The sequence below is a fragment of the Mustelus asterias genome, chromosome 11 (assembly GCF_964213995.1).
Source record: "Mustelus asterias chromosome 11, sMusAst1.hap1.1, whole genome shotgun sequence".
Lineage (NCBI taxonomy): Eukaryota > Metazoa > Chordata > Chondrichthyes > Carcharhiniformes > Triakidae > Mustelus > Mustelus asterias.
In genome coordinates this window covers 8610925-8624263 of record NC_135811.1, presented here as the reverse complement: position 1 = coordinate 8624263, position 13339 = coordinate 8610925, and the positions used below count along the sequence as shown (strand labels likewise).

Here is a 13339-nt window from a genome sequence, read left to right as displayed (position 1 = left end):
AGTCCGGCCCATCCAGCCCCCCCACTCCCTCCCTGTGACTGACACCCCTCCAGCTCCTGTGGCGTCCGGCCTATCACTTTAGCGCCCTGCCCACGAATGTAGCCACCGTCACGATGACCTCCCGCAGGCACCACAGAGTGAGCGGTTGTCAGACGCCATGGTGGGAGGGAGAATTTTTCCACAAAGCCTCACTCCCTGTCGTATCACACAACAACCACTTCACCACAACCTCCCCTCTCAACTCCACCTGAATGAAGAGGTTCGACCCTTGAGTCTCAGCAGTCCGCATGTACCCCCCACCCGTCCCCCACCCCACAAGGGTGAAGAGTTAGACATAGAACATAGAACATTACAGCGCAGTACAGGCCCTTCGGCCCTCGATGTTGCGCCGACCAGTGGTACCAATCTAAAGCCCCTCTAATCTACACTATTCCAATATCATCCATATGTTTAGGGCAGTTGAGTGCATTCAATGGATCTGCATTCTGACCTCATCGGGGAACAAGACGTTGCCTCTATGTCATTGCTTGAAACAGGGTGACCGACGAGAGACCTCACCATAATGTCTTGCATGGGGGTCACCTCTGTGTCACCTCTGTATTATGTAGATATGAGTATGATTTGATTTGATTTGGTTTATTATTGTCACATGTATTGGGCTACAGTGAAAAGTATTGTTTCTTATGCGCTATACAGACAAAGCATACCATTCATAGAGTATATAGGAGAGAGGGAAAGGGGAGTGTGCAAAATGTAGTGTTACAGTCAGAGCGAGGATGTAGAGAAAGATCAACTTAATATCAGGTAGGTCCATTCAAAAGTCTGGTGGCAGCAGGGAAGAAGCTGTTCTTGAGTTGGTTGGTACGGTACTGTGGCACAGTGGTTAGCACTGCTGCCTCATAGCCCCAGGGACCTGGGTTCGATTCCCGGCTTGGGTCACAGTCTGTGTGGAGTTTGCACATTCTCACCGTGTCTGCATGGGTTTCTTCCGGGTGCTCCGGTTTCCTCCCACAGTCCAAAGACGTGCTGGTTTGGTGGATTAACCATGCTAAATTCTCCCTCAGTCTCCCCGAACAGGTGCTGGAGTGTGGTGACTAGGGATTTTCACAGTAACTTCATTGCAGTGTGAATGTAAGCTACTTGTGACTAATAAATAAACTTTTAGCTTCATGTGATCTCAGATTTTTGTATCTGTTTCCCGACGGAAGAAGGTGGAAGAGAGAATGTCCGGGGTGCGTGGGGTCCTTGATTATGCTGGCTGCTTTTCCGAGGCAGCGGGAAGTGTAGACAGAGTCAATGGATGGGAGGCTGGTTTGCGTGATGGATTGGGCTACGTGCACAACTCTTTGTAGTTTCTTGCGGTCTTGGTCAGAGCAGGAGCCATACCAAGCTGTGATACAACCAGAAAGAATGTTTTCTCAGAGTATGAGCCTTGGGGGTCACTGCTTGGGGGGCTACACTTCCAATTCTCTCATGAACACACACTCTCTCACACACTCCCACTCATACTCACTCTCTCTTGCACACTCTCTCGAATCCTCACTCACACACACTCTCTAACCTTCTATCTCTCACAGACACACACTCTCGCACACACACTAACACACACAGTCAATCACCCTCTCACACACTCTCTCACACACTCAATCACTTTGTCACTTAATCACTCTCTCTCACACTCAATCACTCTGTCTCTCACACTCACTGTCTCTCACACTCAATCACTCTTTCTGTCTCTCTCACATTCAATCACTCTTTCACTCATTCTCTCATACACTCTCTCACACTTACTCTGTCTCTCCCTATCTCTCTCACACATATTTCTCCCTCTGTCTCTCACACATGCTACCCTTTCACACACACTTGCTCTCTTTGTCTCTCTATCCCTCTCTCTCACACACTCACTCTGTCTCTCACACACACATGTTCTCCCTGTCTCTCTCTCACTCACATTCGCTCTATCTCTATCTCTCTCACACACTCACTCTGTCTCTCTCTCTCACACACACACTCGCTCTCTCTGTCTCTCTCTCACTCACACTCGCTCTATCTCTCTATCTCTCTCACACACTCACTCTGTCTCTCTCACACACACTTGCTCTCTCTATCTCTCTCACACACTCGCTCTGTCTCTCTCACACACACACTCGCTCTCTCTGTCTCTCTCTCACACTCGCTGTCTCTCTATCTCTCTCACACACTGTCTCTCACACACACTCGCTCTCTCTGTCTCTCTCACACTCTGTCTCTCACACACACTCGCTCTCTCTGTCTCTCTCTCACGCTCGCTGTCTCTCTATCTCTCTCACACACTCTGTCTCTCACACACACTCGCTCTCTCTGTCTCTCTCTCACACTCTGTCTCTCACACACACTCGCTCTCTCTGTCTCTCTCTCACACTCGCTGTCTCTCTATCTCTCTCACACACTCTGTCTCTCACACACACTCGCTCTCTCTGTCTCTCTCTCACACTGTCTCTCACACACACTCGCTCTCTCTGTCTCTCTCTCACTCACTGTCACTCTATTTCTCTCACACACTCTGTCTCTCTCTGTCTCTCTCTCACTCACACTCGCTCTGTCTCTCTATCGCTCTCACACACTCTGTCTCTCACACACACTCGCTCTCTCTGTCTCTCTCACTCACACCCTGTCTCTCTCTCACACACACACTCGCTCTGTCTCTCTATTTCTCTCACACATTCTGTCTCTCACACACACACTCGCTCTCTCTGTCTCTCTCTCACACCCTGTCTCTCTCTCACACACACACTCGCTCTGTCTCTCTATCTCTCTCACACACTGTCTCTCACACACACACTCACTCTCTCTGTCTCTCTCTCACACACACACTCGCTCTGTCTCTCTATCTCTCTCACACACTGTCTCTCTCTCACACACACACTCGCTCTGTCTCTCTATCTCTCTCACACACTCTGTCTCGCTCTCACACACACACTCGCTCTCTCTGTCTGTCTCTCTTTCACACACACTCACTTTCTGTGTTCCAACTCACTCAGTTTGTTCCAACATGCTTTTCTGAGGATTCTGTCATTCAGGGAGATAAAAGAAGGAGGTGTGGGGATGGGAGAGCGAAAGAGACGGGAGAGGGTGAAAAAATCACGTGGTGGCAATAAAAGATGAAGCAGACGGCGGGGTTACAGACGGAAAGTGAGTGGGGAGAGTGTGTGTGCACAGACAGTGCTGTCAAAGACTCCACTCATTGCTGCTGTGTGCAGGAGCCGCACCAAGTTATTTCCAGGCAGTTTCAGGCACTCTGTAAGTTGGATTAACTTTTCCGCTTGCTTTAATCTTTTGAAAATAGAGAAGCAGCGACTCGCTGTATTTTTCCACTGATTTTCAGGAGTTGGAAAGTAACCGTTCTTGTGAATCGCAGCAACTTGTCCCTTTTCCCATCTGAAATTAGAATGTTAGAATGTGTTTCTGGGTTGACAGTCAGACAGTCTGTGCATTTTCGCAGAGCTGCAGTGAGCAGGGTTTCGGTAACTCTTTGTAACTGTTGCGCGTTTTAATGATGGATATCGATCTGCAGTTGAGTTATTTACTTGTTTTAGATGCTTGCTCTCAGTAAGGGGTTGACTCTGAGTTTCTGTCCCTGTGCTGCAGCGGTTCACTTGTTGCTGCCGGGTTGAGGATCAGCTGAGGCTGCTTTTCTTTCCAAACCATTTCCACTCTTGCTGAACCGTTCCTGCCACTTACCCATTGCACTCCCTTCAATCTCCCTCTCTCATTCCCTGTTTCTTTTTCTCTCCTTTCTCACCCCCCTTATCATTTCCTTCTTCATTTCTGTATCTTTTCCTCATTTCTTTCTCCTCTTATATCTTTATTCTCTTTTTCGCTTTCCTCTTTATTTCTTCCCTCTTTCTCTTTCTCCCCTTTTTCTGTTTCTCTCCCTTTTCTCTTTCTTCTTTTCTTCGCCTCCTTTTCCACTCTTTCCTTCTCTCTCCTTTCCCCCGTTCTCTCCTTTTCCACTCTCCTTTTCTCTCTCTCCTTTTTCTCTCTCTCCTTTTTCTCTCCTTTTTCTCTCTCTCCTTTTTCTCTCTCTCCTTTTTCTCTCCTTTTTCTCTCTCTCCTTTTTCTCTCCTTTTTCTCTCTCTCCTTTTTCTTTCTCTCTTTTTTCTCTTTCTCTCATCTTTTCTTCCCCTCCTTTCCCACTCTCTCCTTCTCTTTCTCCCCTTTTATCTCTCCTTCTCATTTTCATTTTTTTTCTTTTCCCTTCACTTCTCTCTCTCTCTCTCTCTGCTTCTTTGTCATCTTCTTCCCCCACTCCCTCCATTGTTGTCTTTGTGTTTGTACCGGTTTTCTCTTTTATCTGTCAAACCTCTTGAATCTGCCCTCTCTGCTCAACTTTCTATCAGTGTCCCTGCCCCTGCCCCAGTCTATCTGTCACTGCACTGCTCACCCTGATCCTGCACTCTGATTTTGGATAGCTTCAGCCTTGATTTCATTAAGTCCATCTGTACAGGTTTGCCTGCAGCCTCAACACATACACTGAACCTACCCCATTCCTCTCTCTCTCTCACACACGCACTGACACCCTTCCTGCATACCAGAAGGACCACACTGTCTACTTTGTCCTGCTGCCAGTTCACACAGACACCCGGCCGTTTTAAAAATTGTTTTCATTGGGTGTCGCTGGCTATGCCAGCATGTATTACCCTTGAGAAGGTGGTGGTGAGGTGCCATCTTGAGCCGCTGGGATCCCTGTGGTGTCAGTGCACCCATGGTGCTGGTAGGGTGGGAGTTCCAGGATTTTGACCCAGCGACAGATTTACTAGGATGCTACCGGGACTTGATGGTTTGAGTTATAAGGGGGGACTGGATAGACTGGGACTTTTTTCCCTGGAGCGTAGGAGGCTGAGGGGTGATCTTATAGAGGTCTATAAAATAATGAGAGGCATAGATCAGCCAGATAGTCAATATCTTTTCCCAAAGGTAGGGGAGTCTACAACTAGAGGGCATAGGTTTAAGGTGAGAGGGGAGAAATAGAAAAGGGTCCAGAGGGGCAATTTTCTCACACAGAGGGTGGTGAGTGTCTGGAACATGTGGCCAGAGATAGTAATAGAGACGGGTACAATTTTGTCTTTTAAAAAGCGTTTGGACAGTTACATGGGTAGGATGGGTATAGAGGGATATGAGCCAAACGCGGGCGATTGGGACGAGCTTAGTGGTTAAAAAAAGGAGGGGCATGGACAAGTTGGGCCGAAGGGTCTGTTTCCATGCTGTAAACCTCTATGACTCTATGATAATGAAAGAATGGTGATGTATTTTCAAATTAGGCTGGTGTGTGACTTGGAAGGAAACTTGCAGGTGCTGGTCTTCCCAGCTATCTGCTGCCTTTGTCCTTCTTCAAATCACTGATTTGGAAGATGCTGTTGAAGGAACCTTGGCGAGTCGCTGGGGTGCATCTTGCCGATTGTAAACATGGCTGCCACTCTGCATCGGTGGTGGAGGGAGTGAATGTTTAGGGTGGTTTGCCCTTTCATTTAGTCTTTCCTCAACTAAGCAACAACTGCATTTTCCACTTATCTGGCATCTCTGACGTAATAAAAAACTCTTGAGGTGTTTCATGGGAGTGTAATCAGAGAAAATCTGACACTGAGCCCTGTAAGAAGATCTTGGGGCGGTTAATAAAAGCTTGCTGAAAGAGATGAGTTTAATGTAGTGTCTTAATGAGGGTAGATGATGGGTGGTTGTCCCTCCCCCACCCCCCGCTGTAAAATCTAGAACTAGAGGTCACTGTCTTGGGGTAAGGGGTTTAAAGGCAAAGAATCATAGAATCCCTACAGTACAGAAGGAGGCCATTCATCCCATCGAGTCTGTACCGACCACAATCCCACCCAGGCTTTATTCCCGTAACCCCACATATTTACCCTGCTAATCCCCTTGACACTAAGGATCAATTTAGCATGGCCAATCAACCTAAACCCGCACATCTTTGAACTGTGGGAGGAAACCGGAGCACCCAGAGGAAACCCACGCAGACACAGGGAGAGCGTGCAAACTCCGCACGGACAGTGACCCGAGGCTGGAATTGAACCCGGGTCCCTGGCGCTGTGAGGCAGCAGTGCTAACCACTGTGTCACTGTGCCGCCCATTGGCTAATGGTTGGCCATTTTGGACAGTGATTGAGGATAAGTGTTGTCACACAGAGGGTTGTGAATCTTTGGAATTCCCGAGTCCAGAGAGGCTCAGTTGTTCAGTATTCTCATGTCAGAGATTGTTGAGATGTTTGGGTACTGAGCGAATCGATGGATAACAAGGTGGGAGAGGTAGAGCTGAGGTTGAAGATGATCTGACTGAAGAATAGAGCTGGCTTGACAAGCCAAATACCACCAAAAGAGAAAATGCTGGAAAATCTCAGCAGGTCTGGCAGCATCTGTAAGGAGAGAAAAGAGCTGACGTTTCGAGTCCAGATGACCCTTTGTCAAAGCTTTGACGAAGGGCCATCTGAACTCGAAACATCAGCTCTTTTCTCTCGTTACAGATGCTGCCAGACCTGCTGAGATTTTCCAGCATTTTCTCTTTTGGTTTCAGATTCCAGCACCTGCAGTAATTTGCTTTTAAGCCAAGTACCGCTCTTATTTCTTATGGCCTTAAAAGGAGACAGATGCCGAAAACTTGCTGCCATTCATGCCTGGTGGGACCTTACGGTCCCGCTGACAGCGCACTCCCACCGCGGGTTTCCCAGCGGTGAGGGGTGTGTTCAACCTGAAACCTCATTGACAGCAGCGGGACTGTAAGATCCCACCACCAGCGAGCAGTGTGCCACCTCCCAGCACCGCGAAACATGCCGCAGAGAGGGGGAAAAATCCCGCCCAAAGAGGGCGAGGTGATGAGGTTGAAAGGGAATTTTGTAGCCTCATCTCTTCACGCTCTGAGGAGGTGACAACTTACGTTCACATTTCATATCGAGTATAATCTCCTCACCTGCTCTGTTTGTGTTCTGAGCCAATCTGGGCATTGCTCACTACCTCCATGTTGTTCACATTGGCTTTCCCACATTGGCTTTCCAACATTGAGATTCCAGCTCTCCGTTTCGTCACATTACTGATCCCTTTCTCTCGGGGTATCTTTATGCTGTGGGAATGCTTCCTGTGCCATGTGTTTACGTGCAGCTCCTAGTGCTCTGAGTTCATTCTGTTTACACTGAGCGGCACTGCCAGGGGACTGTTGCCAAGAGTTAAGTATGAATATACTTAAAAGTCTCCCTGCTCAGGTGAACGTAAAAAAATCACGTCACAATTTGAAGGAGAGCAGGAAAGTTCTGTCCACGATCTTGGGCAAAAATGAAATCCTCAACCATTAGTAAAACAATTCATTAATTATTCAACTCTTTGCTGTGGGTGGCACGGTGGCACAGTGGTTAGCACTGCTGTCTCATTGCGCCGGGGACCTGGGTTTGATTCCCGGCTCGGGTCACTGTCTGTGTGGAATTTGCACGTTCTCCTCGGATCTGCGTGAGTTTCCTCCGGGTGCTCCGGTTTCCTCCCACAGGCTGGAAAACATGCTGGTTAGGTGGATCGGCCATGCTAAATTCTCCCTCAGTGTACCCGAAAAGGCACCGGAGTGTGGCGACTGGGGGAATTTCACAGTAACTTCATTGCAGTGTTAATGTAAGCCTTACTTGTGACTAATGAATAAACTTTAACTTTAACCTGGCTGTCACATTTCCCACATTACAGCAATGACGATACTTCGAAAGTTCTCAATGAGTTTTGGGGCATTTGAAGATATTCAGGGGTTGTGAATGGTGCAACGCACTTTTGTTCCTTTCTCTGTGTCATAAATGTGACAGGAGTCCCACAAAGCTAATTCTCTGTTAAAGGCAAAACCTGTGAGAAATGACTTGTATCACACTTTAGCCTTTAGAGTGGCCGCTCTCAGTTGTGATGTGGAGAAAGATCAACTTAATGCGAGGTAGGTCCGTTCAAAAGTCTGATGGCAGCATTTCTGTGTGCACGTGCATGCCAGTCTGCAGCTGTTGGGTGAGAATGGGATTTGCCAAGGCAATGATGCCCACTATGGTCATTGCACATCCACATGCTTCGAGAAATGACCACTCGACCAGCATTACAGTGTGAGGGTGTTCACGACAGAGGTGAGGAAGGAAAGGTGTGGGACACATCTGAAATCTTGAGCAATCCGTCATCGAAATAGAAGATAAGCTGGGGGGTGGGGAGGAAACTAGGGAAATGCAAAGAGAAATGAGGAAGGAATAGAATAAAAACTCAAAGAGCTATGCGGAGAGAAAGACTTGGCTATTAAGGAGTTAATGGTTGAGCTGATTGGCTGGTCTCGCTCCAGCGTAACAGTTCTGTCAGTCAGTTTGCTGACAGTGCTTGCGCCTCGCCTCTGGCTGCTGTCAGACTCATCAATTGCCAAGCTTTAACACTATGCAGGGGCAAGCTGCCCGGGCAGATTGAAGGTCTCCTTTGGCATGTGGAGCTTGTTAGGTTGTGCCTTGTGGTTGGGCACCAATCCTAGCTATGACTTCCAAGAATATTCTTCGAGTGTCAGCAGCGGTGCTGACAGATTTCTTAAAGGGGCCAAGTGTGCAGCTGAAGTCTTTCCCAAGCTGTTGGCAGGTTCAATTCTGGAAAACAAAAGATCATTGGTGAACATATTTGGAAATTTCCCCCTATTTCAATTGGCTCCCCATATTATTGGCGCCCTCTCAGTCCAAGGTAGAATATTTCCTCAGATATCCCCCACAAGGATATTCACTCCAAATGAATCATGTTGCCATGGTTATGCTGACTTATTCAAGTTTTTAAAGTTTTAAAATTTATTTATTAGTGTCACGAGTAGGCTTACACTAATACTGCAATCAAGTTACTGTGAAAATCCCCTAGTCGCCACACTCCGGCGCCTGTTCGGGTACACTGAGGGAGAATTTAGCATGGCCAATTCACCTAACCAGCACATCTTTCGGACTGTGGGAGGAAACCAGAGCACCCGGAGGGAACCCACGCAGGCATAGAAAGAATGAGCAGACTCCGCACAGACAGTGACCCAAGCCGGGAATCGAATCTGGGTCCCCTGCGCTGTGAGGCAGCAATGCTAACCACTGTATGGTGTTGAGCTTCTTGCGTGTTGTTGGAGCCGCACTCATCCAGGCAAATGGAGAGTATTCCATTACACTCCTGACTTGTGCCTTGTAGATGGTGGACAGGCTTTGGGAGATGGGGGGTGGGGGAGGTGGTCAAGAGGTGAGTTACTGCTGCGGGATTTCCAGCCCCTGACCTGCTCTGGTATCCACAGTATTTAAATGGCTAATCCAGTTCAGTTTCTGGTCAATAGTAGCTACCAGGATGTTGATAGTGGGGGATTCAACGATGGTAATGCCATTGAATGTCATAGGGGTCTTTAGCAGAGAAAAAGACCCTTCAGCCCATCGAGTCTGGGCCACTCACGGAAAGACCAAGGGCCGATGGTTAGATCCTTTCTTGTTGGAGATGGTCATTGCCTGGAGCTTGTGTGGTGGGACTTTTATTTCTGGTTGCAATATTGAATCAGGAATTGATCTGACCATTCCAGAGGTTTTGGGCTGGGTTTTCAATGTAAGGTCAGGAATTCAACAATTGGATGAATTACAGGACCTGATAATCTGTCCGACAGGCATCGCACTCACAATGTAGTCTTTAAATGGCCAGGAGGTGAACTTGGTGTTCTTTACAGGGTGACAAGCCTCTCCAGGAGCTAGGAGCTGCCTGCCTGTAGTGCCATTGCCAACGGCCACCATATTGGTGAGGTCTTGCTGATTGGAGCAGGCAGCTCCTCGAGTTAGAATGGAGTTGTCATGGCAATGGCTGAGACCAGCAGGGTGACCAACTCTTAAGAAATAGAATAAGCTAAGAGCCACCTTGATCCTTGGGGCCAGGGTGGGAGGAGTGATGCAGGTGACCATGAGGGGTGTTGGTCAACGTGAGAGCAGGTGGAGATGGTTCCCGTGTGAGGGATGGTGGGATGAATGGATCTTGAGACCAATGCAGCAGGTAGAGAGTCAAAATCAACCAAAACTTAACAGTTGATCTTTTGTTTTTGGGAAGCTTACCTTGTTGAATCTCAATATTATTGTCTCTCACTGGGCGACTCATTCACATGCAGCCCCACACCAAACATTCAAACTCACCCTGGGACTCCCGGGTACACACTCCCATAGGCTGTTCTGGAACTAAGGGACAAAAGGTACTCCAGAAGGGAGTGAGGACAAGCAGGAAAAATAAAGGACAGTTGGTTACTCGAGAGACCGGTCCACTACAGAGAGGCAATTTAACAAGTTTGTTACGGAGTTTAACAAGTTTGTTACGGAGTTTAACAAGTTTGTTACAGCGTTTAACAGGTTTGTTATAGAGTTTAACAAGTTTGATTTGATTTATTATTGTCACATGTATTAACATACAGTTAAAAGTATTGTTTCTTGCATGCTATACAGACAAAGCATACCGTTCATAGAGAAGGAAACGAGAGAATGCAGAATGTAGTGTTACAGTCATAGCTAGCCAATCAATGACTCACATCATTGAAGACTGCCTGCCCTGACAACATTCAGCAGAAGGCTCAAAGGACTCCATTTAGCCACTGCGGAAGCTATTCTCTGAGTGGTGATTACTGCATGTGATTAAAACAACAACTAGGGTTGCCAACTGTGGCTAAAAATATTCCTGGAAGTTTCACCACATGACTTTCCCTCACACACCAGCCATTGGTCGGCCAACATCCCTCTTGTGATACATTGCCTTCCTACACCAACTGGTAGGTACAAAGACTCATTTTCCAATTCGATGATGCTAAACTGTCAATCTTTTTTCCCATTTTCAATATTCCATAACTGGTCAAGAGAAATGTTCAAAGAAAATTCCATAGATATCCCAGCCTTCTTTACCGTCCGGATGCTTTTTCCCCAGTGATGCACACAGCAGTATCCTGGAGTTTGATCTTCAATTCCTGGAGACTCCAGGCCAATCCTGGAGGGTTGGCAACCCGACAACTTACATGTCATTGAATCATAGAATCCCTACTGTGTAGAAGAAGGCCATTTGGCCCATCGAGCCTGCATCGTCTCTCCAACAGAACATGTTACTAAGGCCCACACCCCGCCCTATCCCCGTAACCCCATTCATTTACCCAGCTAATCCCCCTAACCTACACATCTGGGAAAATACGGGGCAATTTAACATGGCTAATTCACTTAACTTACACATCTAGGGCCACTAAGGGGCAGGGTGGCACAGTGGTTAGCACTGCTGCCTCACACACCGGGGATCTGGGTTCAATTCCCAGCTTAGCTGTATGGAATCTGCACGTTCTCCCCATGTCTGCGTGGGTTTCCTTTGGGTGGTCCAGTTTCCTCCCACAGTTGGAAAGACGTGCTGGTTAGGTGCGTTGGCTATGCTAAATTCTCCCTCAGTGTAACCCGAACAGGCGCCGGAATGTGGCGACTCGGGGATTTTCACAGTAACTACATTGTAGTGTTAATGTAAGCCTACTTGTGACTAATAAATAAATTTTAAACTTTAAATTGAACATGGCTAATTCACCGAACCTGCTGCACATCTTTGAAGTGTGGGATCACCCGGAGGAAACCCACGCAGTCGTGGGAAGAGCGAACAGGCATATATTTCAACATTGAAAACTGAAACCAGAACTTTGTCAAAATTGTAACAAAAAGAAGTCTCACAACACCAGGTTAAGGTCCAACAGGTTTATTTGGAATCACGAGCTTTCGGAGCGCTGCTCCTTCATCACCTGAAGTGCTCTGAAAGCTCGTGATTCCAACTAAACCTGTTGGACTTTAACCTGATGTTGTGAGACTTCTTATTGTGCCCACCCCAGTCCAACGCCGGCATCTCCACATCATAATTGTAACAAGAAAGACTAAAGAGGATGTGTTTTAATATTTAATGTTATGCTAGTATTTCCTTATTTTAACTCTGTTTTTTGGTTCTAGGTGTTGTAAAGTGTTAACCTGAGCCCCAGCAGCAAGGTGACAATGAACGGTCTACATGGCCTGTTCCTGGGCACAGTGCTTCTCCTCTGCAGTGCCAGGACTGTGCTGGGGCAGAATCCGAAGCAGAAGAAAATCCGTGTTCGCCTGGCGGGGGAGAAGCGGACACACCACGAAGGGCGTGTGGAGGTTTTCTACAATGGGCAATGGGGCACGGTGTGTGACGACGATTTCACCATTGAGGTTGCCACGGTGATATGCAAAGAAGTGGGCTATGAGGGAGCAGTCACCTGGGCCCACAGCGCAAAGTATGGACAAGGGAAAGGTAACACATTCCCCCCCAACCCCCTCCATTGCCCCGTATTGAAATACAGTAAGAAGTTAAACAACACCAGGTTAAAGTCCAACAGGTTTATTTGGTAGCAAAAGCCACACAAGCTTTCGGAGCCTGAAGCCCCTTCTTCAGGTGAGTGGGAATTCTGTTCACAGAATTCCCACTCTTGTGTGGCTTTTGCTACCAAATAAACCTGTTGGACTTTAACCTGGTGTTGTTAAACTTCTTACTGTGTTTACCCCAGTCCAATGCCGGCAGCTCCACACCATATTGAAATAGGCAGGGTAGGCTATTCAGCCCATCCAAGTCTGCTATTAGTAAGATCATGGCTACGTCACATTTTCTGCCCAATCCTGATATTCCATACGATTGCCTTAATTCCTAAAAATCTGTTGCTCTCAGTCATGAATAGACTCATCCTCTGGGATAGAGAATCCTAAAGATTCGCAATACCCAATGAGTGAAGAAATTCCTCCTCATCTCAGTCCTAAATGGCCAATAGCTTATCCTCTGACTGTGGCCAGTTCTAGAGTTCCCAGCCAGGGGGAAAAGCACCCTACATTACTCTTCCAACAAGCTTTTAATCACATACCCTAAGATCGCCTTAGGGGGCTTGGTGTCAAACTTTCTCCTATTACACTCCCAATAAGCAACTCGGGAGGAATTATATCACGCTAAAGGTATTATGTAACTTTCTGAGTGACATCTCTCCTCAGTCATAAATGGCTGCCCCCTTACACTGCGGACTGTGCCCCTAGTCTTTGACTCTCCAGCCAAGGGGAAAAAGCCTCTCAACATGTCCCCTGACAAACCCTCATGCGCTTCAGTGAGATTGCAATTCTCTAAACTGAAGAATATGAATTGAGAGCATTGTACTTAACCTCCCCTCATCGGACAGCCCTCTGAGCCAGGAATCAGTCTTGTGGTGTCACATGGTGGCACAGTGGTTAGCACTGCTGCCTTACAACACCAGGGACCCGGGTTCAATTCCCAGCTTAGGTCACTGTCTGTGCGAAGTCTGCTTGTTCTCCCCA

General features: G+C 47.5%; 1 protein-coding gene across 1 annotated transcript in view; it reads left to right on the top strand.

The window, feature by feature from the left end:
- Positions 1-3162: 3162 nt before the first annotated feature.
- Positions 3163-13339, top strand: part of loxl4 (lysyl oxidase-like 4) — a 167402-nt gene continuing 157225 nt past the window's right edge. Inside the window, exons 1-2 of the mRNA XM_078224342.1 lie at positions 3163-3279; positions 11975-12296. Of these exons, the coding sequence (XP_078080468.1) occupies positions 12017-12296 (280 nt within the window). The 5' untranslated portion in view covers positions 3163-3279; positions 11975-12016. The remainder of the gene's footprint in view (positions 3280-11974; positions 12297-13339) is intronic.